At 37.7% G+C, this 27,299-nt stretch overlaps 1 protein-coding gene across 1 annotated transcript in view; it reads right to left on the bottom strand.

Annotated features, from left to right (window-relative positions):
* Window positions 1–587: 587 nt before the first annotated feature.
* LOC137257715 (tyrosine-protein phosphatase non-receptor type 1-like) overlaps window positions 588–27,299 on the bottom strand; it is a 32,916-nt gene continuing 6,204 nt past the window's right edge. Inside the window, exons 3-9 of the mRNA XM_067795110.1 lie at window positions 25,950–26,050; window positions 24,207–24,305; window positions 21,970–22,119; window positions 21,438–21,647; window positions 13,601–13,798; window positions 13,033–13,316; window positions 588–5,728 (exon numbers count right to left, since the gene is read on the bottom strand). Coding sequence (XP_067651211.1) covers window positions 5,536–5,728; window positions 13,033–13,316; window positions 13,601–13,798; window positions 21,438–21,647; window positions 21,970–22,119; window positions 24,207–24,305; window positions 25,950–26,050 — 1,235 coding nt within the window. The 3' untranslated portion in view covers window positions 588–5,535. The remainder of the gene's footprint in view (window positions 5,729–13,032; window positions 13,317–13,600; window positions 13,799–21,437; window positions 21,648–21,969; window positions 22,120–24,206; window positions 24,306–25,949; window positions 26,051–27,299) is intronic.

Genomic DNA, 27,299 nt, shown 5'->3' on the forward strand with positions numbered 1-27,299 from the left:
TGAATAGTGTACCCGTGCCTCAAACAATTCAAACATTAGCATTTAAGTGTTCGGTAACTACATGACCTGTTATGTGTGTTTTCACTAGTGAACAACTTATATTGTAAACATTCCTAGAGTTTGCAAACAAGACAAACAGATTTGAAGTTATTTCCTTTCATCGATTTGCTTTCGCAAAACATCAGTACTTTATTCAAGATAAGAATTACTTCCACATAGTACCAAATGAATTTGGCATTCCCAGCTTGGTACACACAAATTGCTACTCGCTTGTGAGCATGGTACATTGAAAATGCTCAAACAGCACTCAGCTAATCAGAAACTGATACTAATATTTATGTGCAAGGCAAGAAACTTGTGACATGACACAAGGAGAGGGTGGATATAGTTTGTAGCCTTATGTGGTTTGGTTTGGATAGCTTTCACATCAAGTTTGTGGGGTATGTCATATAAAAAAGCCCTCAGGATTATTGAGTTCTTGTACATTTTGAATAGTGAATGAGTTAATGACGCTTCTAAAACTAATCTGTCCAAAGGAAAATGTGTACTCAACTCAGTCAAAAAGACAAAGAACAGACACCATAATTGGAGTACTTTTCCTGTTTATTTTTTGAACACTGACCACAGCAACACCTGACGCGGAACAGTTCTGTTTCTTTGCAGGTATTCTGTTCACCAGTAGAGATCTCAAATGGCCAGCATAACAAACACATACAAAAATATATATATACCTCAAGCTTAATTGTGTTAGATAGCATGAAACAGTTGGAGACATAATCAATACTGCAATGGTGAGAGAGAGGATGGAAGGGTAGGAGGTCAAAACTAATATCACGGAGTCCATCACATCAACAACATACCTGAACTCATAACAAGAACAATTCCACTTTTTCCAGAAAAAAATCTAGCATTTCTTCTGTTCATTTAACCACTATGCCCTATATTGTCAGGGAAATTGCTACATTATCATTGCATAGCTATCAAGTGAATCATCTGTACTAACTCTCCATGAGAAAAAGTGTCATGATAACATGACTTATTTAAATTCAATACTGAATTTGGAACATTTTTCTGCTTGCTCCCCAAATGAAAGGTACTGTACAGGTACCTGTAAAAAGATTAAGTGTTACTGCTGTTAAACGTGACGCTGATGAAAAGCTCCAGCTTGCAAACATCACTGACAATGCCATAGGCAGGCAGTCTGGCAATTGCATACATAACCATGTACAAGTATGTACAGCTAAGGGGTTACGGTTGTGGCAGAGTCAAATTACATTTAACCATTCCTTGCTACTGTGTCAGAATTATCATGGAGAAGATTTGACAAAATCATGCAACAGTCTACACATAAAAGTGACAACTGACAATACGAAGTAGGAGAAACATATTCCTTAAGTGTTGACAAGATGAAACAAATGTACACATAACAATATGGCATTGCCTCTAATACAGTACACTCTTGGACAAAGTCAAAGGTTAATCAACCTAGGAGGCAGATGAATATTAACTCTAGAAATAACAATTATTTCCCATGTTAGAACCATTGTTTGACCATTTTTAAAATAGTTGCAAAATGCAATGGAATTACTTGCAAATATTCAACAATGAATAATGGTATACTGCAGCTTTCTGCAACAGTAAACAGCCTTAGCCAGTTAAGGCAACATAAAATCTAATGTTTAAGAAATTCTTCATCAATCATCTTCAAAGAAATGTCCATCAAACAATGAACTATTCTATGGATGGTACTTGTCCTTGATCTAGTTGTTCATGTCAGCATTATTCTAGCTGTGACATATATAAGTTATCAACTGTCTGCACTTTTTTAAAACTAATATTCTTACAATTGTTAAAGAAGATTAATGGAAAATATTATTTCCTTTTCCTATGCCAATGACCCTTCGTTTGATCTGACATGTCAGTTTGTTCAAATAAAATTTTCTGCTAACCATTAACTAGACGATTAACTTATTCAAAAGTAATCTATACTTAATAAACTTGCTTGATAGACTAGCTAAAACTAATATTTGCCAAATCTGAAAGACACTATTCCTTATTTGACATGTCAAGTCTCATGTCAAAAGCATCATGAAACAACATACAGTGTTGATGTAGTGACAGTTACTGTTGCACTCCTCCCACTCATTCATACTGTGACCATGAAGCAACAACTTTCAGTACTACTGTATGGCTTCCCAGTTTCAACTTGGATTTCTTGCTCCTATAAGTCCTATGAAATGGCATATGAAAAACAATTTTCAACAAGGCTCTGCAGCTCACCTGAAACCCAAAGAAATAAGAGAATTTTATGATGCTTCAACAGTGTGACCAAGACGAATAGTAATTGAAACTAAATGATGCATTAGGTTTGATACAAACAATGTGTCTGCAACATTGTCTCTAGCACCAAAGCAAAGGGGCAATCAAGATTCCTTGAACAACCCTATTCTTCTCATTAAAGTTACCATTCACACAAAGCATTGGTTTCCTCCCATCTGAACCTGTTTCACTATTTTCTTCATCAAAACAAAGTATCCGGTGGTGAACCCACCTGAATGTCCAATTGAGAACCTTCACTCATGTTACTAAACCATTTCTGTTTAAAGTCATAGGAGAAAACCTTGTTCTTGATAATGCTAACAAAAGATTAGATGGTGTAAGCTTAAATAAAAAAAATATGATAGTTACAATTTCTTACACAGTTTCAGCTTCTGTGGCCTTGGAGTTCCATTGAACTAGACGAAAATTTAAAAGTACACGGCAGTCAGACAACATACCACAAACATAACTTAAATTATCAAACAATTGTCAGTCTGGAGAAATAAAATGTCGAAGACTGTTGTAGCACACAAAATGTATGCACCCTGGTGGACTATTACATGCCCTTATCTCAACAACCATCCCCTCTCAAAGGTGTAGTATCAAAATCCCATGCACAGTGTAACAATGACGTTTCCAACAGTATATACATAAGAATATTGAACATCTACTAATGCCTTATCTGTATCAAACATGCCGACTCATAAGATTCTTTATCACGAAACAAGAAGCCGTAAAATGGGTGCAGATTACAGCTGTACATAAAAGACTTATTTGGCACTATGATAACAGAACAGCTCACATCATTGACAGATATGCACTTAAGATATGACAAACACGTAAGATATGCTCAACATGCATCCTAAATTGTGACTACATTAACCCTCAATCTCTTTTCATTCAGTTGAACCTCATCTGGTTTGAGCATCATGTGCTACAATAGTCTACTGTTGTCATGTTTTGGAAATAAAAAAACTGTAAACTGATTTCCTTGATACAAAACAAATTCTCAATGGCAAGTCATTGCCTTGTTAAAAACAACAGATACCCTACACAGCATCTTGATGTCTTCATGATTGAAATGAGATCATATAGAGGACTGCTGTAAGAGGTGTGTACATTTCAAGGCCACAATACACCAACAATCCCAAATGATTTCACCACCCCTGTAAGAACTTTGTAATCTATGAGTATAACTGCAAATTAGTCAGATGTGTGTTAAAAGTATACAAAATCACCCATATTGAACACTGCTGTTCACCCTTAAATTGGCAAATTGGTCATAACCCACTTTGCTGGACAGCTGATGTCATGATAATGGATTAAGAGTAAAGGTACGTTAGTTTGCTGGATATAGTCTGTTTTCAGTGAGTAGTTGTCTCCCATAGTTTCATTTGGGAGAGATGTTCCTGAAGCAGTACCTGCAGGAATAATTAAGTATACTTATGAAAAAAATGTTCATGTTTATTAATGTCTACAGTTAACATCTTCTCATCTTCTAAAAATGTATGAAAGGTGTATTTATGAATTTTTTCATGAGAAAATGTGCCAGAAATGTTGAATTATTAAAATAAAAAATCAAATGAAGCTACATGTATTTTGTAATAGTGAAACAGACTATAAGTTAATTCCCAATGTTCAAGAGAGTATCAGGAATAAATGAATTTTTATCTAGAGCAAAAGCATCCACAGCTGGCAAATTCTGAGTGAACAATGTAATTCAGCTTGTCCATGAATAAGCTGCTGGGCATTCTTCCAGCTTAACAGTGACTCTACGTCTATGACAAATATAATCTATTGAGAATCCTTCTAGTATTTACTGACAATTAATGTGAGTTATGAAATCAGTCTTGGGTCAAACAATTTTCATTGAAAATGCTTTTAGGGGCAATATAGACACTTTCAGAATAACTCCACAAACATATGATATAAGAACATTTTCAGCTATGTCCAGTCATGATTTAAAGTCACAGTGACTATTAAGATATTGCATATGGTAGAATACACTACACATTCTATAAATATCAACTTGATGTCGAGTACTAGTGTGAGATGTTGCTCAGACAATAAGAAGGCCAACTGAACATAAAACATAATCAAACTGCCCTGGACAAAAGGCATTGAGCCATGTAAATGCAATACAATCACATTCAAGCGCAGCTTGATATCAACATTATAAAATATAAAATTCATAACAATAATGAACAGTTTCCTTTTTCCCCAAATGCCAACAGTGACACATTGAGTTTGTTTGCCTGTATTTATTTACAAGTATTGGTATGTACATCTGAAGCAGATATAGAAGTTAGTAATTTCATTATGACAAATATCTCTACTACTCACGTCACCTGTTATTACTTCTCTTGTCTGACAACACCGAAGATCAAAGCTTCACATAAAGCAAAATGATTCCACTGAATAACAGTAACTTACTTCTGTAAGACCAAGTATTTAATCAATGTAACCAATACTCCTCAGAATAATTATTGAGGTTCTTGATATGGTCCTACTAGCATGATTAAACTGGATGATATGTTTGGACACTCTGAACATGCCAGCCAATTTCTACCTGGAGTGTTGAAGAGTATGTGGAGTAAACATGGGGAAGGAAGGAAGGAATGTGGCAAGTGTTTCATTTACCAGTACTGCCATAATTAATCTACAAAATACATTCTTAAAGATACATTCAAAAGTGTGATTTTCATAAATAAGTTGTTATTCTTCTTCTTTGACTAGTGTCAACATGATGAGTAATTATGGCTAAGGAAAGCATGTTATATACTCTGCCTGCTGTGAACATCTACGTATATTATTTCTTCATGTATCTACAGTAACAGAGTACATTGGATATATTTCACACTCAATACAGTAAACATACAATCAGCTGCCTTTAAATGACAATATTATGAGATATGAGGACCACAGTTTGGTCCACGCTGACCATAGTTTGACAAATCATAGAGGAGCCAACATTCTCTTACATCATGCACAGCAGCAGCACGACCACCACCACCCTCCAGCTGGCCTGCAGAACTGCCCATGTGGCTGGCCATAACTGTATTCTGTAATGTCCCAGCTTTTGGACAGGTCAGCTGAGTTCTGTGTTGTGGTCAGTTGACACTTGACAGTTGCTCTGCAAACTGCTCATGGAGTCTCCCTCACACTATGTTATATACAGTAGGCATCTTATGTGTGAGCTGGGAGGGTCGTTACCCCTCAGTATCTCCAGTAATACTTGTAAAGTAGGTAGCTCCCTAGCAGCAAGCCCAGGCCTAAACATATTGGCTGTAAGTAGCTCTTGCGTTTCTTCCAAGCTTCACTATTTTTCTGCCTTTCTTTCATATCCTTGATCTTCTCTTGAGTATGTTTCTTTCTTTCTTCACGTATTCTCTTCCTTACCTCATATGCACTGGAAACAAATCATAGTTTCTTAAGCACATGTTGCAAAGAAGCATTAAGGGAGTACTTTGATTGGAAACAGTGTGCATGGCTTTACATATTTTCCATCATCTGTGAACCATAACAATATACAATGCACAACAGAGCAAACTGCAGAGTCTGCTGTCACAGGCATTGATGAAAAAGTAGGAAAATGAATACTATTGTAGCCCAACATTTAAATGTTTGGATGATAACAATCTATCCAGTGAACTACAAACAAGTAACATGGCATGTCTCCACCATCACAGCCACTTACATGGTTTCAGAAATTTCAATTCTGCGATATCATTATGCAGAAACTGTTTTGGTTACTAACACAATTAAACTGAAATACTGAAATCTCTGATCATAAATGATTTTAAATTCCTCTTTTCTTAATAATGGGATATGCATAAATCAAACATTTGATTATGTTTTACAAGTAGAATCAATAGAGCTTTTTTTTTTAAAAAAAATAAAATAAAATAACAAAATTGCTGAATTGCTATGTAAAGGTTACTGGTATTCAGGAAGAAATTACTCTTGCAGGTCACTTTCAGTCAGAAAACAGTGAAATTACTTACAAAAAATTACCATGTGGGACATAACAAGTCTGATTTTATGATCCTCCATATGTTGACAGAACAAAGGTTTGGTTGACACATTTCAGATGGGTGACCAATATTAAATACTGTTACAAGAGAAGAAAAACTATAGTGTCAGGATGGTTAATTATGGAAAGTTTGATTCCAAACAGCATTTTATAATATACAAAAATATAATACAACTGCAAGACTTCCAATTTTCAAATCCATTATGTATCCATAATGTCTTATATGACCTATAAACTAAATGACCAAAAACAGGTAGTAGTAAGGTGCTGAAACTTCCTTCCAATGTACCATATAAAAATACAGACTCCACCTAGGTTTCCCAAGATGGGAATCTTTCACTCATTTCTTGTCCCATTTATAAATACAAGTACACTGACTCAAGCCTTTCAACCTGGTCATCAACATCAACTTCATTCTGAGGCTGTGAGAATCTCTGTTGGGAATTGCTGGCAGCCATCTTGATAGATAAGGGGAGGTAATTAACAAAGGGGGACAATTTTCACCATACTAATGATCTCTTGACTTATGTTGGCAGTAACTGGAATTTGTACTTTAGTTGTAAACACAACTCCTTTCACATAATTTCAGAGAAGTAGTTAGTGACTGCCTCAACTTTTCTCTAACAATATGCTGTATACTGCAAGCTTGCATGCTTTAAGTAGGAAAACATGTCCCTAGTGACTGTGTCCTGTGTCATGTCATGCCTAGTTGATTACTTAGGATTAGGTAAGTGGGTATGGTAAAGCCCATATATTGTAATTTGAGAGGGTTCAGCAAACAGAGTAAAAGACTGACAAAAGTCAGTGATAGGATTAATGAATATTAATTAATGGATATATTCAGTTGATTTCACACTGATGTCCACCCAGAAGGGCTTACTTCATTTTCCACTCATTCTCACTCAACATGCACATTCACTCTATTGCATTGTCACATGATTATAAGTGCAAAAATATTGAACTAATTCTGAAAACTTACTTTAAATAAAGATACACTGGGTATTCTGTGTTAATTTACCATTACACTTTCCATAAAAACATAATTTTACGATATGTATAACTTCCCATTTTAGTTAAAAGTTGCATGTTGCCAGAGACAGTGTATATACTTGTGGCATCAAAAATAACACTACTGATTGTGCATGTTATCTTTTAACGCATCACATTGAACACAGCATGCTGAATTTTATTGTGAGGTAGTGATTTTTACATTTAATCTACATTATCAACTGGTAAGGAGTATTCAAGCTAGCTCCTTTTCCTGTCTCCTATATTCTCACAATATCATTAGCTTAACTTGCATAGCTCATAATAATGACTGACATATTTTACATTACATATTCTATGTTATGGTATTTTACACTACAGTTCATCTCAAAAGGGAGAGAGACACCACGGTTCAGTGGTTAAAGGTATTAGGCATTCTGGGCTCTCCACTAATTAGGTGATGTGATGTAGGAAAATTAGGTGATGTAGGTATACTCCATAGTGACTTGGGTCAGAGAGGTTTCTGATATTACATACACCAGGAGTACTAGTATGGTTTTCAACAGTTACAATGTGTGAACTGGCTGATTGTGCAGATTGTTACAAACACTAGAAACTGGTCCGCTCACCTCTCTGTTTACATAAAAAGCCGGCTGTAATATATACTTAGCTGGGATACTACAGACTATGGCAGTAAACAATATTAACTAATTCGCCTGTTACAGTAGTTAGTACTGGTTACTTGCAGTCTTTGGGATTCTACGATTTTGTGTACGTGTCATTTACAATACATCTTGCTTGCATCTACTGCAGTAAAGGAGTTGTATTTGCATAAAACTGTTCCTCATTGTTGACACAGTTTGAGTACAGGCCCCCCTAAGTAAGGCGGTACTGATGTGTAATATCAAACTGCTTTTTAGTTTTAAGTGTACGTTAACCCAGGGATAATCTACAACAGGGATATGTTGCTTGCTTTCTTTCCCATTTGCACCAGTTAGTGTGTGCCTTGTCATGCTTTAACACACAAAGTGACATGGTGACTTGATGTATGCCAAACGTTAGCTTTTAATAAAACAATGAACAAAACAGGCATTTCATATTTCAGCTGTTCTTAAAATGAAACTTAATTTGAGAGAAACTTAAGAGACACCTGTCAACCTGTATAACAGGGCAAAGTGGAGGCAAAGTCTATTTCACATTATTTCATATTATTCCGCATACAACCTTCTTACAAATAAATGGTGGGTGGTGTTCAGATTTACAGAAAAAATCAAAGATTGGTCACAGTAACAAAATGACCAATTCTCATAATCAAACACAAATGATTCTGGAAAACCTTTTTCTTTCATTAAAACTAATTTTCATAATGTTGTTTTTTTTCTAATGTGCTGTTAAATTTACATATCATAAGCACTAGTAGCTCATTGGTTGGTGCAAACAAAGTCAAGAAAGGGTAAGTTTCAACTTCTTTGGTACATGTACATATTTTCTGCAAAACATGTGCCCATATTTGTCAAACTTATTTTACACATATTGGTAAAAATTACTAACTTATCTGGCAAAATATATGGAATAGTCAGTTTACAAAGAGTTTTAAAAGTTAAGTGTCAAAATTATTTATTTGCATTTCAGAGCATTATTAGAGTACAGTGGAAGCCCTCACAACCGGCATCCCTCCAATCTGGTATGCTCTCAATATTGGCACTAGAATTTGGTCCTGACAAAAGGAAGTTAATTAATGATCCAGTGTCAGTCTACTCCAAACTTTGGCGCAAAAAAGACCACCCAAATGACTGACTGTACAGTAGCTAACGCTCACAAAACCAGAATCCGCTATATACTCTCTCCTGTTGATTGACTGAACGTATATTAAAGGTCACATGTAACCAAAAAATGAAAGATAATTAAAACACAGTTATCACTCAAGTCATGATATTTAAAAAGATTGTTGATTAAGAAAAAAACCCAACATATAAAGAGAATCATAAGCGTATAATTGCAAATCAGAAGTGCAATACTTGGGTTTACATCCCTCGAAACGAAGCAGCCGCGATACCGAACAGTCAGACCCGGTGGGTGTGCACTCAAATGTGGCGGCGAACCTTTTTCATTGGCCACTGGTTCATTTGCCGATAGGCTTGGCCGGTTTTTTGTTTATGGCTTATAGGCCTTATAGGTGTTGATAGCATCTGGTCAGTGATTGAAGTTGTGCATTGCATATTGTCATTAGCAGACAGATTGGCAGACATATAAGTGTCAATAAACCAGACATTGAGTTTTCTCGGTGACAGAGTCTGCTTATCACAATCAACATGTTTTTTTTATATAACGAGTAGATTATTTACTTGTTTGTGTACACAACCAAGGTTAGACTACTGCTCACGACCTCATACTCTGGGCAGGCATACTGTTTCAAGCTCCGCGAACTTACGCACCCTGCATGCGTTAAGAGTGCAGGGCAGCATAGCTGTTGAAACCACTTTTCCCCCAAGCGCTGGGGGAAACTTAGTGAATCGTTTGAACTCGTGGTTTTTTTCAGCTTTATAGGCTGAATTGGCATTTTTGATGATTTGTTCCTGTAAGTGCATACCGAAAGGTATCAGAATCTGCAAAGTTGAATTTTATGTTGCATGTGACCTTTAATAACACAGAGGATTACCAATTAGGTTCAGTGATTAAGCATAAGTAGGTAAGGTAAATTGGTGAGCAGCACATTTCACTTGGCAAATTCAATTAATTTTACACGTTGAGTACTCATCTGGTTTAACACGATGTTCAGTTCAATTTTGTGGGACACGCAATATCATTCTCAGGTTGGAAAGGGAAAAGTTTGCTAAACCAGCAAGGTCGCCATACCAGCATATTTTGTCAGTCCCAACACATTCTGGTTTAGAGGGCTCCACTGTAGAACAAGGTTTAATTTCACTTCTCATGTTAGTTCCTGTTCGACTGAGTTCAGTTTTTTAGCAATATACCACCTATATGGCAGCAGTTTGTAAATAACTGAGACTGGACCAGACAATCCAGTGATCAACAGCATGAGCATCAATATTTGCAGGTGGGAACGGATGAAGTGTCAACCAAGTGAGCAAGTTGGACCACCCAATTTCATTAGTTGCCTCGTACGACAGGCATAGTGGCCTATTGTGGCAAGCATGGGTTGCTCCAGACCTAGTCTATCCCAGATCTTCATGAGTCTCCTGTTTGAGAATAACCAAAGAAAATGGCAGACACCATACAAAAATCCCAGCCCAAACCTTCACTCATAGGTTTAGGAACATTTTGGATTCTGTGCCACACAACAAACTGACAAAACAAGAACAAAACTGACTCTAAGTGATTTAGATATGAACCATGCAACCTGTAAACTCTGTTGAAAGTCATATGCTTATAAAGGTCGATGTTTGCAAATTTTGTAAACATGTTTAGTCACAAGCCTTACTAATTCCTTACTCTTGAGGTTCAACTTAAGTCAGTGGCCGAAAGTTAAGTTGCCCATGTTTTAACTCAGAAAGAGTTTTGCCATGCTGATATGCCACAAAATTCTTATGCAAGTTGGGGTACAAATTTCACAGATAACAAACGATGCACAACACCTGTAATACACAATTACCTGCCTTGCTTTGTTTCCATTTACATGCTATTATGCCACCTGTTAACTGAGAACAGACACTTGACCAATGAAATCTAAGCATTTTTGGGAGTGTGGTTCAATTAAAGTTAATGAAATGTTGCCATGAAATGGCAGCTCTGAAAATCAGACAAGAGACGCTGATTTGGTCAGACAAATCTGCATACAGCAGAAATCAATGGGATAATGTCATTTTTACTCATGAGACAGTCCACAGACAGAGAAAGGTTATGTGTGGAGAGAGTTGGATGAGTGGTTGCAACCAGATTGTTTGGGGAAGTGTGCCGATCATGAACAAAATTTGAAGTTTTCTGTGATGTTCTCTCTCTCTCTCTCTGTGTGTGTGTGTGTGTGTGTGTGTGTGTGTGTGTGTGTGTGTGAGAGAGAGTGAGTGAAAGAGAGACAGAGAGAGAGAGATCAATTATTGATAAATAAAGTATGGGCTTATGAACACAAGACCAGCTGATATGATGACTGCTACAAGATTGCTTGTAACAAAGATATGTCATATGACACAAGATCATAACCCATTCTTCTTTAGAAATGGATTAAAAGCACTTTGACAAAAGGATATTGAAAATCATGGAGTATTTGACAACTAATATGAAAACAGATCACTCGTTTACAGCTAAACGATATGTATGCCGACAGCTTGTGTGTGCAAAAATTGAGAAACTTTGAACTGAAGATCTACATGTCGAATTCGATGCAGAAATCAGAATGGACGGGCTATACATCTATGAGTAGAGGTGACAAATATCGACAAAGCTATTCATTTCCAACCTTGTTTGTGAATTCAATGAGAACTGAGCCTTTTCCAAATACAAAATGTTTTCTCGAAGCAAACACAGGAGCGGGAAAGCATTCATTTTGTTGACATTCTGGCCAGCCAATCAGATTGCTTGTTTTGACCACGTTATATTCTCAAGAGTATTTGTTGTATTTAGAACGTTTTCCTAACACACTACATTTACAAAACCTTAATCAATGTTTGAATATTGAAACATGTAAATTGTAATGGAACATCTCATTGCCAATAAAAATGTAATGTAACAACTCAAAGCAAGATTAGGTGGCATCAACCTGCAAAAAGATCTCATTTGTATGGTGAATGACATTTCGACTTCCCATCTGCCAAGATGACTCTAAGATGTCCCAAGAGCATGGCGCCATATCTGAATACCGAAAATTTGAGTACCTTTATTACTATATGTAGGTGTGAAGTCACTGGTGAAAACAGATGTTTGGACACTGACTAAATGCAGCTTGAAAGTAAGATCAAGCATGATCCTTAAATTGAAAATCTTTTTAATCTTAAGATACTGGTAAAATGACCTAGATGTATCATATGACACATATGACACTAAAAATGACTTCCAAAGAATAAAAAATGTTCATGTATATATCTAAGAAAATGGCTAATACTGTAAAATGGATTTGGAAATTCAAAAGATTAATAAAGTTAGAAGGACTACTATTTTTGTATTTGAAACATTAGATAATGGGAATAACTACATAATGTTCTACTATCAAAGTAGAAGTTAGCAGAATATTATTGTTCCACCAAAGTGGGTTACTGTTTAAGTATAAGTGCTTGTTGAAGTACTAAGTTTCAGTGTTTAATCAGACAAATCATGCCTATCATTAATGAAACTGACCACATCTCTAAAGGGATCAGTCTGTCCTGCAGTGTGAGAACTCACTTCACTTCTTGATAAGTTGTGTCTGATAAGCTGAGTGAAAAACTGCAAAAGCTATTCATGCAGTTTGCAAATAAAAACAATTAAACAGAGAAGTACATTCCTTAATGGGCATTCTAGAAGTTGGTGAGTCGGAAATGAAACATACAGCTTTATGGATTACAGCTTCTTGTTTATTACATTGAGTGACGTTTCAATGTAGATTCTTATATTGTTTCCAAGCCAAATGTGAATACAACCAAATAGTGAGAAACTATATAAAATTTGAAAAATGATGCAAACCCATCAATGAACCAATCATCAATTACGCTATTTCAACTGATTCGCAACACTAAAACATAGATGACACCAGAATTATTTACCTTTCTTGTTCTTTATCTGGTGATGAGTTACACAAAAGTCTTATGGTTCCTGACATGTCCATAAAGTCATCTTCATCTTCCTCATCATCACCTTCATCATCATCATCATCATCATCATCTATTAGCTTATCCAGTTCAGCATCAATATCTTCATCTTCCTCATCATTCATTCTTCTCAGTTTGGGAGGTAATGGTGGTGGGGAATCACAGACAGCCCTCTTAGGTGACAGACTGGTAGTGCGCTCTGGGGGTGGGGGTGGACTGTCCTCATGGTCATTGTGGTTCTGAAAGAACAGATTATCCCAATGCTAAGGGCAAAATCAGATAAACAAAGAAACCTCAAACATGATTGGCACAACCACTTATGATTTGTCCTCAGATCCCCAGAGGAGAGAGAGGTATTATTTTGGAGTAGATTTGATTACAGTGAGACTAAAAAACAAAATCATACAGCAATAACTTACTTTAATACAAGAAGTTTTAAGTTGCATATTGTTTGGGTTTTTCTAAGCTTAGATGTAGTTTGTGACTGATGACATTTATGCTTGTAGAACAGAGATTGAAGTACCGAAAATTGTCCATGTCTGGAGAGTCTAACATTGGAGTTGGCATCAGACATGTTGAGTAGATGCTTCCCTCCTTCTATAATGGCCAGATAGGAGAAGCGAAGCTGATCTGGTGTCTGTATCAGTCCCATGCGGTATGACCGCATTTCAATCAGCATTCCTCTAACATCGACACAATCCAGGTCCTGATTTTTCTCAATCTGAAGGAATAAACATTTTGCATCAGTTCACTGGTGCTTTCAAACAAAACAAAAACACTGTAAATATGAATATATGAATATAACATAACCAAAACCTGAAGCTCACCTTATAAGATTACATGAAACCTGTGAGGATCTGTTGACTGCTTAATCTGAGGTTACAATAACCATAAAGCTACTAGGGCGTTTCCTTTTCATGCATTGATGCTATCAGCACCTTCACAACAAATGAATTATTAATAAGACATATATGCAAGTTCCCATAAAAGAAGACTGGTGGGTTTGGGATGCAATAAGTTACCAGGCCATTCCAGTCTTCACCTACTCCTATTTGGCACTACAAATACAGAACGATCAAATGAATGAAAGGGAACACAACAGAATACTTGATAGAATTAAACTTCCAATCAGAATTCCAATAACCTAAATAATGTCTAAATTTAGCTCATTATGTAGGGATCTGAATACCATTGAACATTTAAGAAAGATACTGCGGCCATGAAACCTGGAAATTGGCAGTGCAGTCCAGAATTCACTGTTCTATTTCCTTAATACCAAGTGGGTCTGTAATAAGATGGTATACAACATTGCATTAAAATTGAACTGCTTGAAATTTGCCAGAAAGAGCAAAGGTGTGAGAGGTCAAACTGAAAAAGAAGCTGTTCCAACCAGTTGACTCCTAAGACCCAGTCAGAGCCAATGTGACCGGAGATGATGACTTCATCAAGTTCATGTCTCTTCACATCATTGAGGTGACTATATGAGGAGGCAAATCTACAACAGCTGGACCAACCAGAATTTAGATGTAGTAAATTATAACAAGAAGACAAAGTCATCAGTATCCCATGCAATGGCCAAATGCTCTTCATGAATATGTCAGCAAGTTACAACTATGTCAAATGTTTTGGTGGGTATAGCAGTGAGTGAGTGGTTTTAGTTTTATGCCACACTAAGCAATATTCCAGAACCTGGAACAGAAAATACAGTGATCAACAACATGAGCATCAATCTGCACAAATGGGATACAATGATATGTGTCAACCAAATCTTTGACTATATTACAAAGTGGAAGGAAAGTACTGAAAAGTTCTGCTCCAGGAAAGAGTACTACCACCAATTTCAGTCAAAGTCAAACTTGTTGCCAAACAAAAATTCTTCAGACATCCAAAAATACCAGAAGGCACCACTACACAACCCGATCTATCTATGTGTCAAGGTTGGTGAAGACATATTCAACGGTTCTGTTCTGAAGAAGATAACATCCTCATAGCCAGAGGTGAAGTTGCAGTTCCATGGAAACCGAAAAAAAAGTAATAAATAAATATGCAATTTTTATGATAAAATTGATATTTTATACTCATCCTGACTCATGCTTATCTCCCCTTCCTTCTGAACGGTTAGTGGGAACTTGAATCCCTTCAAATTCCTAGAAGCAAATGTACACTCACTTTGAGCTACCTCCCATTTTCCTGCCAAAAACACCCACGTGTGCGATATGTCAAACATGCCTACAGTTAAGCCGTAGTGGTGAGAGGGAATGGTTGGGAGGACATTATCTCATGAAACAGGATAAGTATAAAATATCAATTTTATCGTAAAAATTACACATTTGTCCGGCAGTTCGAGCAGTTCCCATGACACAGTGAGTATCGAGGCCAATGCTCTTACTTCATGAGGGTTTGAAGCTGTTGGAGGCTCTAACTCTACTGCTTTATATGCTCATACAATCAGTGTTCTGATCCAAAAGGAGACAGTCGCCTGGGAGACTTCTACAGTTGACAAAGAGACAAAGGGAGAAACAAATGCTTGACCTTCCTTCTTGCAGCACTTTCTTGTAAGTAGATCTTCAAAGCTCATACCAGACAGAAGGACAAGTCCTGAGTGTCATTTGCACCCAAGATATTCGAAAGAGCCGAAACATAAAAGTGATGATGTGGTTGTCCTGGCAATTGATTCTTCACAATGAAGTCACACCTAAGTCCTAGGTGGACAGCAGTGTGGTTGCCAGCTTCAAATCTTGTGCGAACAAAATCTAGGACGTGGATTTTGTACATTCTGGCTGCAGTTGCTAAGGCAAGCAGAAATATTGTTTTCTGAGTGAGCAGCTCAAAACATGTCGGCATCAGAGGCTCATAATCTTCACAGATGAGATGCCACAATACCGCATTAAGATCCCAAGCAGGTGCTCAGAACCTCTGCTGTTGATCCTCAATAAAGACACTAATTCTGGAACCTTTGTCAGCTTCACGCCAGTCTTAATAGTCATGACTGAGCTGATAGCTGCCAAATAGGTCCACAATGTGGATCCTTTCAAGCGTGTGAAAGACCTCAAATGACATAAGTAATCTGCTACTTGTGGGTGAGTTGATCTTCTGGCTGTGAACCACTTACGAGTAGCGTATTGGTCGAAACTTCTCCATTTGTCAATGCCAAATGTTACAGCTTTTGCTGCCTAGGTGGAGTACTCTCTTCTCTTGAAACAGGACATAATATCTTCCATTCATGTAAATGGAGGTGTGACGATAGATGAGGAGGTTCAGCTAATGGGTTCACTGTGTTTCTTTATGAGATCTGGAAACCAGGATCTCACCGGCTAGTTATGCATGACCAAAATTAGTTGCAGGATCTTCGTCTGGTCAATTCTGCATAGTACTTCTGGAAACAGGATCAGCAGAGGAAATGCATAAGCGTTCAAGCCCTCCCAAGATACAGTTAGGGTGTCGACAGTCCATGTTAGTGGATCGGGCACTGGCGAGATGAAAGTCATCTCCTGATTGTTGAAGTGGGAGGCAAAAAGAATCAGTGATAGGATGGCAGACTGTTTCTCTTATCCACTGAAAAGCTTTTGCATGAAGCATCCACTCTGAGGGTGACGGACATTCCATTGATCTGGTGGACCTTTGCAGGTTGATGTAAAATGTCACCGTCAAGTTGTCTGTATGTATTATTAGGGCTTGATTCTTTAGGTGCCCTCTCCTGTGTAGAACTGCTTCTATTACTGATTTCAGTTCTAACTGGTTGATGTGGAGGCTCCTCTCTTCTGTCGACCTTGTGCCTTTGCCTGGAAATCCCGGAGAAGGCCCAAGTGTACAGCCCCATGTATGGTCTGTTCAAACCAGACCCTAGTCATATCCAGCACATGAATTTCACTAACTCTCGCCACTGTCGCTAGCACCAACAGAAACACCGTCTTCCTCGTTAAGTTGTCAAACGATGCCCTGTCCAGCGGCTCGTAGGGGTGACCTGTCAAGTGCTGTAGCACAACGTTCAGGTCCCACGCAGATGGGCGGAACTTAACCTTTTGGTCCTCCAGCTTGAACGCCTTCAAAATAGCAACCAGACCTTCCTATCTCCCCTGACAGTTAACACTGAGTTTAATGCTGACAGGTAAGTCCCAATGCTACTGCCCTTGAGTTTTCTCGAGCACCGTAAATAACGTAAAAACTCCGCTAGAAACTGGGGTGACACTAACAACGGGTCCAGTGACTTCTGGACACAGAACCTCTCAAATGTAGGCCCCTTGTCATCATAGAGTGACTGAGTGGAAGCTCTGTGTGCCTAGGCAATGCTCTTCGCCACTTGAGATGAATATCCCTTGGCCCTCAAAGTCCTTTGCAGATGGTCCAGGCACGCAGATGAAACCGCGCCGTATCTGGGTGCAGTGTCGGACTGTGGGGATGGCGCAGCAACTGGTCCCACTCTGGAAGCAGGAACAGATCTTTTTCTGTGAGGCGGTACAACTCTGGAAACCATGTCCTCGCTGGCCACCAGGGCGCAAGCAAAAGTAGTGGTCTACAGCTAGAATCACTGCCTCCAGCTCGAGATTGTTAATGTGCCACCCTGGTTCTACATCAGACCAGAGCCCCGAGATTGTCTGATGGTTGGGATGCGCACACCAGTTGGTGGTCCTGTACAAACTCGGTCAAGCAAACTCCGCTGCAGACGTTCGACTCGATCGTCCAACACCACAGGTATTGGTGCAGATGTACTTAAAGCAACAGCCACGTCATAACATCGTCTGCCTGAATGTACGGGAGGAGGTACCTCTGTAACAGAGTACACTTGTACTGTGTCTGGAACAGGCCCCTGATAAACACCAATTCCTGCATGGGATGCAACTGCGATTTTTCCCAGTTGATTATCCACCCTAACTGCTCCAGGAGATGGATGGCAAAGTCTAGCTGTCTGCAGAGCAACGGAACTTTATCTGCCTGAGATGAAGAAACTGACTGATGGGCGTCGTGATTCTGGTAAATAGCCACAGGGCCGTGGAAATGCCAAACTGCAGGACACGCCACTGGTAATGTCGACTGTCGAACACAAACCTCAGAAACTTCCTGTGAGCCGGGTAGATAGGGACATGCACATACGCATCCTGTATGTCAAGACCGCACAGCAATGTTCCTTGGACCAACTTGAGGTGCAGTTCCAGAGACACCATCTTGAAGTGAGGAGGCTCCATCAAGTAACGATCGTTGAATGCTGCCATGTTGTGGATCATGCGTAACTTGTCAGAGTCCTTCTTGGGAATGAGGAAGATCGGAGAGATGAACCCTGGCCAGAAGTGTGGGTCCAACACTTCCTCGATTGCACACTTCCCTTGTAACACCTCGATGTTGTCTGCCTTGTGACTCTGGATACACCTGCGCTGACGGCTGAGATGTCAACGGTGGACGTCTTTTTATTAAGTTTCAAAATGCATACAAGTATAATTATAAAGTAATTAGGATTATGAGACCAAATATAAAGACGTATATTGACAAGTGTCTACATACTGGTGAGTTAACATTACAAACCAAGTAAATTTAGTGAAGAAGTGAAGAAATTTATCGCGCAGTTATCTTATCGCTTATGTTAAGTTACAGGTTGTGTCATGCAAACTCCTTTTGGGTATGATTCAAATACATATTTAACTACTAGTAGAAAGTAGTTTTGATTTTCTAACTTAATGAAAACAAACCATCATCTCATTAATTCAAATGGATTTGACTTCACGATTTTCAAAAATTGGCGGCACCCTGTGTGAGGATGAATGCCATTTAAGTTTGTTTTCACCGACTTACAAAATCAAAATTACTTTCTGCTGGAAGTAAAATATGTATTTTATTGATGGACATTAGGATTTTGCATGACATAGCTTATAACATAACAATTTCACTCTTGGAAGGGAGGTGGAAAGCAATATAATACTACTTGCAATGTTAATGTCACTTCCACCCTCACCTTGCTTCTGTGGAAGAAATCGTTATGTTACAAGTTGTGTCATGCAAAATCCTTTTGGCCATGATTCAAATGCAAATTTAACTACTGGTAAAAACTATTTTTGATTTTCTAACTTGATGAGAACAAACCATAATCTCAATAATTCTAAAGGACTTTAGCCTGTGACTTCACAATTTTCAAAAATGGCGGCACCCTATCTGAGGATAAATGCTATTTAAGTTAGTTTTCACCAACTTAAAAAATCAAAATTGCTTTTCACTCGTAGTAAAATATGTATTTTATTGATGCACATTAGGATTTTACATGACATTGCTTATAACATAACAATTTCACTCTTGGAAGCGAGGCGGGGGTCAATATAATATTACTTACGATAATATTGTCACTTTGACCACAACCTCGTCTCAGAGGAAGAAAGCGTTATATTCATGCAAAATCCTTTTGGTCAGCAATGTGTAGTAAGCAGTCTTGATTTTATGCACTCGATGAAACTTGAACTCCATTTTCTATCCTCGAAGCATGGTAGGAGGCGAACCATATGATTTAGTATATACCACAGACTTCCACAATGCTCGCTTCCCACACACTAACAACCAGTTTATGCACAAACCATGGGGTCCGGTGGAAATTTGTGCATAGTGACACCATCACCCAACCCCAAGGAGCAATTGATGGCAACACAACAATTCGACATGTCTTTGGTGACATCGAGAAATTGGCAAAATGAAGAGTTTCCTACACATTTTCTATACAACTAACTGAAAATCATTCCTTCTATTCCGTCACTGCAGGGCTCTGGTGACAGAGTTACGTAACCTGTCTGTGGTTTTGTTTGCGGGCGAGATAGAAGCAGACGGCTTTTTAGCAACTTTTGAGCACTTGGTATTAGCTAACCACAAGGTTTTTTCTGAAAAAAAAAAGCTGTTCCATTTATGACTAACCAGAAGTCTTTCATATACTGTGACAAAAGAGTACCCAAAAATTTTGTTTATTTGTTCTTTAAACTCTGCACTTTTCAAGCCCGTACACGCTGCACAACGCTGCTCAAGGGTGCACGACACCGTAGCACAATCCCTACACCTGGGGTGAGGGTCCTTGCCAGACTTCAGGCCTTTGCACACCACACACAAGTGTCGTGTCATACAAAACTACTGTAATAAAATGAAATATAAACGTGACAACAAGGATAAATGAAAAAAAAAACTATACCACGAAATGGACTGCTCCACTTGCACGTGCAGCAGCAGCTTTGCAAATGACAAGTGAAATGGCTGCCCCTCCGATAAGGACAGCAAAATTACATTAGATACAGCGCCATGTGACAAAAAATGGAATACAAAAGCTTAGATACGGCAGAAGAATTATCAACAGAAACCAATCCGCTTAAAATTACGTAGGCAACATCAAAAAAAAGGAGACACACGACTGTGTGTTGTACGAGGTAGCCGACGAGTGTACAATAACAAATTTATATGTTATAAGTGACGCAAAGATTGAGAAAATATTAAAAACCACAAGACCAAGAACCTGTAAATGGAATCAGTGCAAAAGTGTAGTAAATCAAACTTTATTAGCTGAAAAAAGGTAGCGACTCAAACACGTCTAGACAAGACAAGGCTTGAAGTAAAAGTGACGTTCTTGTGGAGTCTGTGCGCATGTGCAGTGGGGAGATGCAGATACTTCTGTATCATTACAGTCATCGAATTCGAGGTAGCCATTCAAGATTGAATAGAAATTCAACTCTGTCAGATCTCCTACTAAGTGAAGCTTGAGGTAATATGCTATAGACCTATGGTAAGGTAGTAAAAAATGACAAAAATCTGGAAATAGTAATAGGTACCACTTTAGGTCCTGTTTGATATATGTACTAATTTCGGTTAAAAAATACGGAATGGTTTTTGAGTTATGCATAAAAGAAAGACAATGATTACAGGTGGACAGATGGAGGGAACGTGTTTCTATATCCCTTACCACTTCATTGTTGTGGGGCATAATAACTATTTCTGTTTAATAATGTTATCCTGCATTAAACATTAATGCATTTGAATCAGAGAGTATGGCAGTGGGTATGATTCTATGAATTAAGATTAGATGCTCTATGACTGAAAACTGTGTCCAAACAGTTGTCAATAAAAAACTCAGTCCTGTCCAAAGACAAAAGAGAAATGTCAGAAAAAGACAGCAAGAGAACAGAGCCAAGCTATTTAGTCTGAGTATATTTTCAATGTCTTCCAACGATATACTGAAAAATCCTGACAACAGACACAGAAATAGTTCTTCAAGTTTAGCTGCTAAGATCTGTCCTCGTGGCTTAGCCCCATGAACACTGCTGCTTTGTGCTTTTATAAGATGGGTCAAGTGTGAGGATGTAACATGTTTGGCATATTTGGTGGGAAATGTAAGAAAAACAACTAACCAGTACAAGGCATGAATCAACCAGACAGAAGGTTCCTGATCTCCCTATTCCAGCACTACAGTGTATCACTGCAGGCCCCACATCAGTGTTGAGGGCTCCAGCTTCTCGCACTGCAAACAGGAAGCTGAGGAAGGAGGTCGGAGATGTAGGGACACAGAAGTCAGGCCATGTTGTGTAGTGAAAGTGTAACACCTCTCGTCTCTCCCGTGACTAAAACACAAACCAACACAACATACCAATAAAGATTACTAGCCGAAGCACTGATAAAAACTACTAAATGAGGAGGCTGTTGAAAATTAATACTCTATTTCAACAAACACTGGCAAAGGGGACCGGGATGTCTGGGCCAGGAGAGTTTTGGTTATGTTTAGTTTACATAATCCTTGCAAACACACAAAGCTTCTGTAAGTTTCATAAATAGTTGGTCGTTGTTTAGCATGTTTAGCAGCTATTTGACACTTTTTGTCTTGAAAAATATATCAGTAAAAAGGTATAAAAATGGTGCCTCTTAGAGACATTCTGACAATCTGACCTGCATATCTTCTAGATAGAAGGACCGAACAGTGTAGTGGGCTCCTTCCTGTTCTCCATTTAGAGTCACCTTCAGTTCTACTTCATCAAATACCATCTCATCTTCATAGCCCTGGTGAGATCCAAGGGGCCAGTATTGGTGGCACTTGAGCTAGAAAAGAGATAACTTGCTGTTGACATCCTAAAGCCTTTACCTTTGTACCCATATTACCTATAGCCTTCAGCAGATGACAGAGAATGGGTAGAGATGTGTGTTCAACACATAGATCAGCTGCATGACCATTAAGGTTACATATCATGGTGCTTGCAGTTTAAAATGTAGCTGATTTTGGCTGCCTCTCATCAGCATCATATCATCATCTTTTCATTAAGAAGACCAGGTATATTTGATTACAAAACTAAAAACTGTTATTTTCAATAGGTGACAAATGGCCCTTTATAACAGATGGTAATAAAACCTTGTTGTCAAATACATCAGCCGCAGACAGTCAGTGCCTTCAAAGAGCAAGATTTCATCAATGGTAAACAAACCACAAAAGCCGAAAAAAGTCACAGAATATGTAAATTTTAAAAAATTTCGACATGTATAAGGTAACATGAAGACGATGTCATCAGTATCCCCCACAGTGGCAATATACTCTATATGAATATGTCTACTAATTATGATTACAGTATGTCAATGTTTTGGACGGCAGAGTGGAAGGAGAGTATTGTGAAGTTTCACAGTTCTGTTCCAGAAAAGAAAACTACCACCAAATTCAGTCGTTGTCATAGAAATGCATTTTTATTCAGATATCCAAACCTACCAAAAGACACCACTATACCACTAAGCCTATCAATGTGCCAAGTCTGGTGAAGAAACAGTGAACGATTTTTAAAGTTCTGCTCTGGAAAAAAGAACAAGCACCAATTTCAATTTCAGTCAATGTCAAACTTCTTGTCATGAAAACCATAAAAATAAAATTAACACACTGGTGTAAGCCCCAAAGGGCACATCGAGAGATCATGGAGAGCATGGTAAAACATGTGCCAAGTTTGATAAAGCAAAGATTTGGGAGATCTCATCCTCAAAAGCCAGAGCCTAAGTCATGTTTCCATGGAAATTGCAAAAAATTACAAATCATATCTGGATCTAATCCCCAAACGGCACATCTCGGGATCATGCTTGATATGTGTACAAAATTTGATGAAATTAGTAGGCATAGTTTAGGAGATCTGCTCCGGACAAGATGACACCCTCATAGTCGCAGCCTAAGCCATGTTTGCATGGAAGCTGCAAAAAGTAAAATTCATATCTGGGTTTAAACCCCAAAAGGCAGATCTTGGAATCATGCATCACATATGTACCAAGTGTGATGAAGCCAGCAAGTACAGTTTGGAAGATCTGCTTCCGACAAGATGACATCCGTAGTCAAGATGACAGTCGTAGTCACAGCCTAAGTTATCTTATTATGGAAACTGCAAAAAAATAAAATTCATATCTGGATCTAAACTTCAAGAGGCACATCTAGGGATCAAGCTTGATATTAGTACCAAGTCTGATGAAGCTAGCATGCATGGTTCAGGAGATCTAAGTCATTTTTCTATGGAAACTGTAAAAAAAATTCATATCTCGGTCTAACCCTCAAAAAGGCACATCTAGGGATCATGCTTGACATGTGTACCACGTTTGGTTAATTATCACAAATAGTTTAGGAGATATGCTTCGGACAAAGTATAGCGAACATACAGGCAGGCGAACAGTGCAATGTACGGATGGAAGGACGGAACTTGTTTCTACATTGCACAAAGATAACAACTTCACAAATTTTTAACACAGAAACTGTATACAGCTAAAATTTGGATATAGGGATCAAAATTAACAGGATATAGAGCTGTATTGGGACTCCTGTATTCGCCAACCATCCACCAGGGTGAAGAAGGAGAGAGAATGACAAGTATGGTCATGTGACTGTTTGGCGGGAAAGTATTCAAGGAAGGCAACTCATGGGTGAGGGAACTTTTATGTCTTCTTGAAAGGAAACTACAAGGGATTCAAGTGTTCTATCATTTGCATGGAAGGAGATAAGCATAATACTAATAAGCATGAGTCAGGAAAACAAAAATATATTATCTTCATGTGCCAAGTGGACAGTTCTTCACATTACTCATTCTGCCTTGCTTATGATGCAAGTGCCTAGGTAATGATCAGTGCACCTTAATTCTCTGATAGTGACAGATAAAATACATGATACTTACAGTCCCTTTCTCAATAATTCTGTTGAGCATGACGATAGCCTTACTCTTCTGTTCCCATATCATCTGCCAGAACTGTGGAGTTGTGTGATCCAAAGGGCCCTGTATTTGACAGATCAGTTTATTAGTAAAAACTTTGAGAGGATATTATGAATCATTAAAGATGAATAGAAAAGAACATTTTCTTCAAAGAGATGGAAAAGGCTTTGAAGCTCATCTCAATGTTTTCAAGTAATTGTTCTGAAGGTCACACATATGTTTAAACAGTACATAATCCAACTACCCATATAATTATTCACGCAATGACTAGAAATTGCTACACTTGCCAACAATGAAACAATAGTGCATCTGATTTAATGCCAAAACGCAGACATTTTAAGTTCAAATGGTTATACTGTGTCACCTTGCCCTTTGAAAGTTTACACAGTTACTGTAAGTCACCGGATACAAAATAGATGGGAGTTAATGTGACTTCCTGAAATAGTAGCTCATGCTGCCCTGAAACAGGAGCTGAGTTGTTTCTACTTGAGTCATAAAAGATTTGGCTGTAGGTGGAAGATCTAAGACTGTTGTGTTTACAAGCTTAATATGCCTAAATAACATTATTTAAAGCGACTTGAAGAATCTCATGCTCTGATATTTTGTGAACATTAAAAAAAACCCACTACACATAAATTATATTTTACTAATTGTTTCTCAAAAAGTGAAATTAAAGATGTCACTAGATATATAACTTCTCAGCTTTTCATTTACTTGTTTGACACAAAATGATACATATATATATAAGCATCTCAGGGCAACAGTTGAAACATTTGTTATCATCTTTGTAGAAGATACAGAAGTTACCTTCATCTATGTAGATGATACGTTGATCTCTATGAGGAATACAGAAGATAAGTTCATCAATGTAAAAGATACATACTTCATAGATGTAAAAAATACTTTCCCCTATAGAGATGACATGTTCATATAATTGTGAGTTTTGTTACTGAGAATGTTAAATAATGTTGTGAAGCTATGATCCTAGTTGGATATGCTTAAAGTCAAACAAATATTGGATTCAGTTTTTTCAAATACATGATGTTTGAGTGTCAGCATGTTCATTGTTTTAATTCATTTGGCCTATACTGTGTATTTTGATTTTTACACACAAAATCATTTCACAGTAAAGGGAAAAAAATAATAATAATAAGACGAAACAAAATATAAACTCAACTCAGTTGATTCAAAACTTTGACACACATAATTAAGATTGACTGTTTCACAAATACACTTACATATCAGTTATCAAGTTATTACTGTTTTTTGGCACAATATGATACAAACATTAAAGCTTGAAAAACTTACTATAATTTATATAAGCTACTGAACACTCCATAGTCATTATAACACTTACAAAGTTTAAAACTGTATGACATCATAGTGCAGGAAATTTGCAAAGCATATGAAAATCTGCATCAGTGCATGATTACCTTGAAATCATCCTGCAGACATGTGGGTAGACAGATTCAATATGTTGACACAGTATTCCCAGCACCAATCACTGATAGCACAATGGGTTTGATATATTCATGTTAATAGCAGAACAGTGTGTAAAATTTATTACATTTTCATAGTGGTGTGTGGTTTGTTTCTACACACCTCTGCAACTAGTAAAATTAAGCTTAAGAGAACACATTGCGATGCTGACATCTGAAGCAGAGACTAGCTTTGTTCAACTTCCTTTGTGTGACCTCTTGGTCTAACCTGAGTAAGTATGTATTTCCTTCTGGCCTCTGTCACTTGAATGTAGCTAGCATTGATGTAGTCTGTGCCACCCTGGCTGAGCACAACTCGACTGTGGTCATCTGAAACACAAATGAAATTGTATATAGTGAGATATCTCGTCACAGTTAGCTGCTTACCACTCATAAGCTACATAAACTGATCAAAACTTTAGAAATTGTATCACACTTTTCTAGGACTAATGAACTCAAACAGTGGAATTATCTATTTGAAAAATAGATAGGATAAAGATCAAAATTACTTCCTTGAATCCACCAGGGTTATTCTGAGTAAACCTAGAAAATAAATTCATAAACATAGTCACCATACAGAGAATAATAACCTTACCAGTTAGAGTCATAGGGGGACACTTCAACAAAGGTAGTATTTTAAACTTGTAATTTTGTTGGTTATTTTATATCTATGATGACTGAAAGTGACATTTACAGGGAATTGTGTAGGGGTCACTTAATTCTCTCAATGCTACAGTCGGACCCATTCCATCAACAGGAGTGCAGGATAATGTCACATGCAACCAAAAAATCAAACATAATTAAAACGCAGTTATCACTTATTCATGATATATAAAATGCATTACTGATTAAGAAAAAACAAATAAATAAAATTACAGGCGTCTAATAGCAAATCAAAAGTGCAATATTTTGTACTTGGGTTTACCTCCTTCGAATTGAAGTTGTCTCAATACAGAACCCAGTCAGAGCTGGTGCGTGTGCACTTAAGTGTAATACAGCTTTTTCACTGGCCACTAGTTCATTTGCAGATACACTTGGCCTGCTCTTTCTTTATGGCTTTTAAGCCCGATAAGTGTTAATAGCATGTGGTTAGTGACTGAAGTTGTGCCTTGTATATTGTCATTAGCAGACAGACAGGCAGCCATATAAGTGTCAGTAAACCAGACACTGAGTTTTCTCGATGACAGAGTCTGCTTATCACAATCAACATGTTTTGTTTTTTTATTTAACAAGTAGATTACTTACTTGTTTTGTGTACACAACCAAAATTAGGCTATATTGCTCACAACCTCATACTCTGGGCGTTAAGAGTGCAGCGCAGCATAGCTGTTGAAACTACTTTTCACCCAGCATTGGGGGAAAATGAGTGAATCATTTGAACTACAATTTGGTGTGCTTTTTTTCAACGTTTCTTTTCCAACTTTATAGGTTTGCATTGGCATTTTTGATGATTTTTTTCAGTAAGTGCATACTGAAAGGTATCAGAATCTGCAAAGTTGTGTTTTACATTCCATGTGACCTTTAGGAATGGCAGCAAAACAAATTAGAAGTTTACTTATGGTACTTTCCTCAAAAAAAT

This window comes from Haliotis asinina, chromosome 12 (assembly GCF_037392515.1).
Source record: "Haliotis asinina isolate JCU_RB_2024 chromosome 12, JCU_Hal_asi_v2, whole genome shotgun sequence".
NCBI lineage: Eukaryota > Metazoa > Mollusca > Gastropoda > Lepetellida > Haliotidae > Haliotis > Haliotis asinina.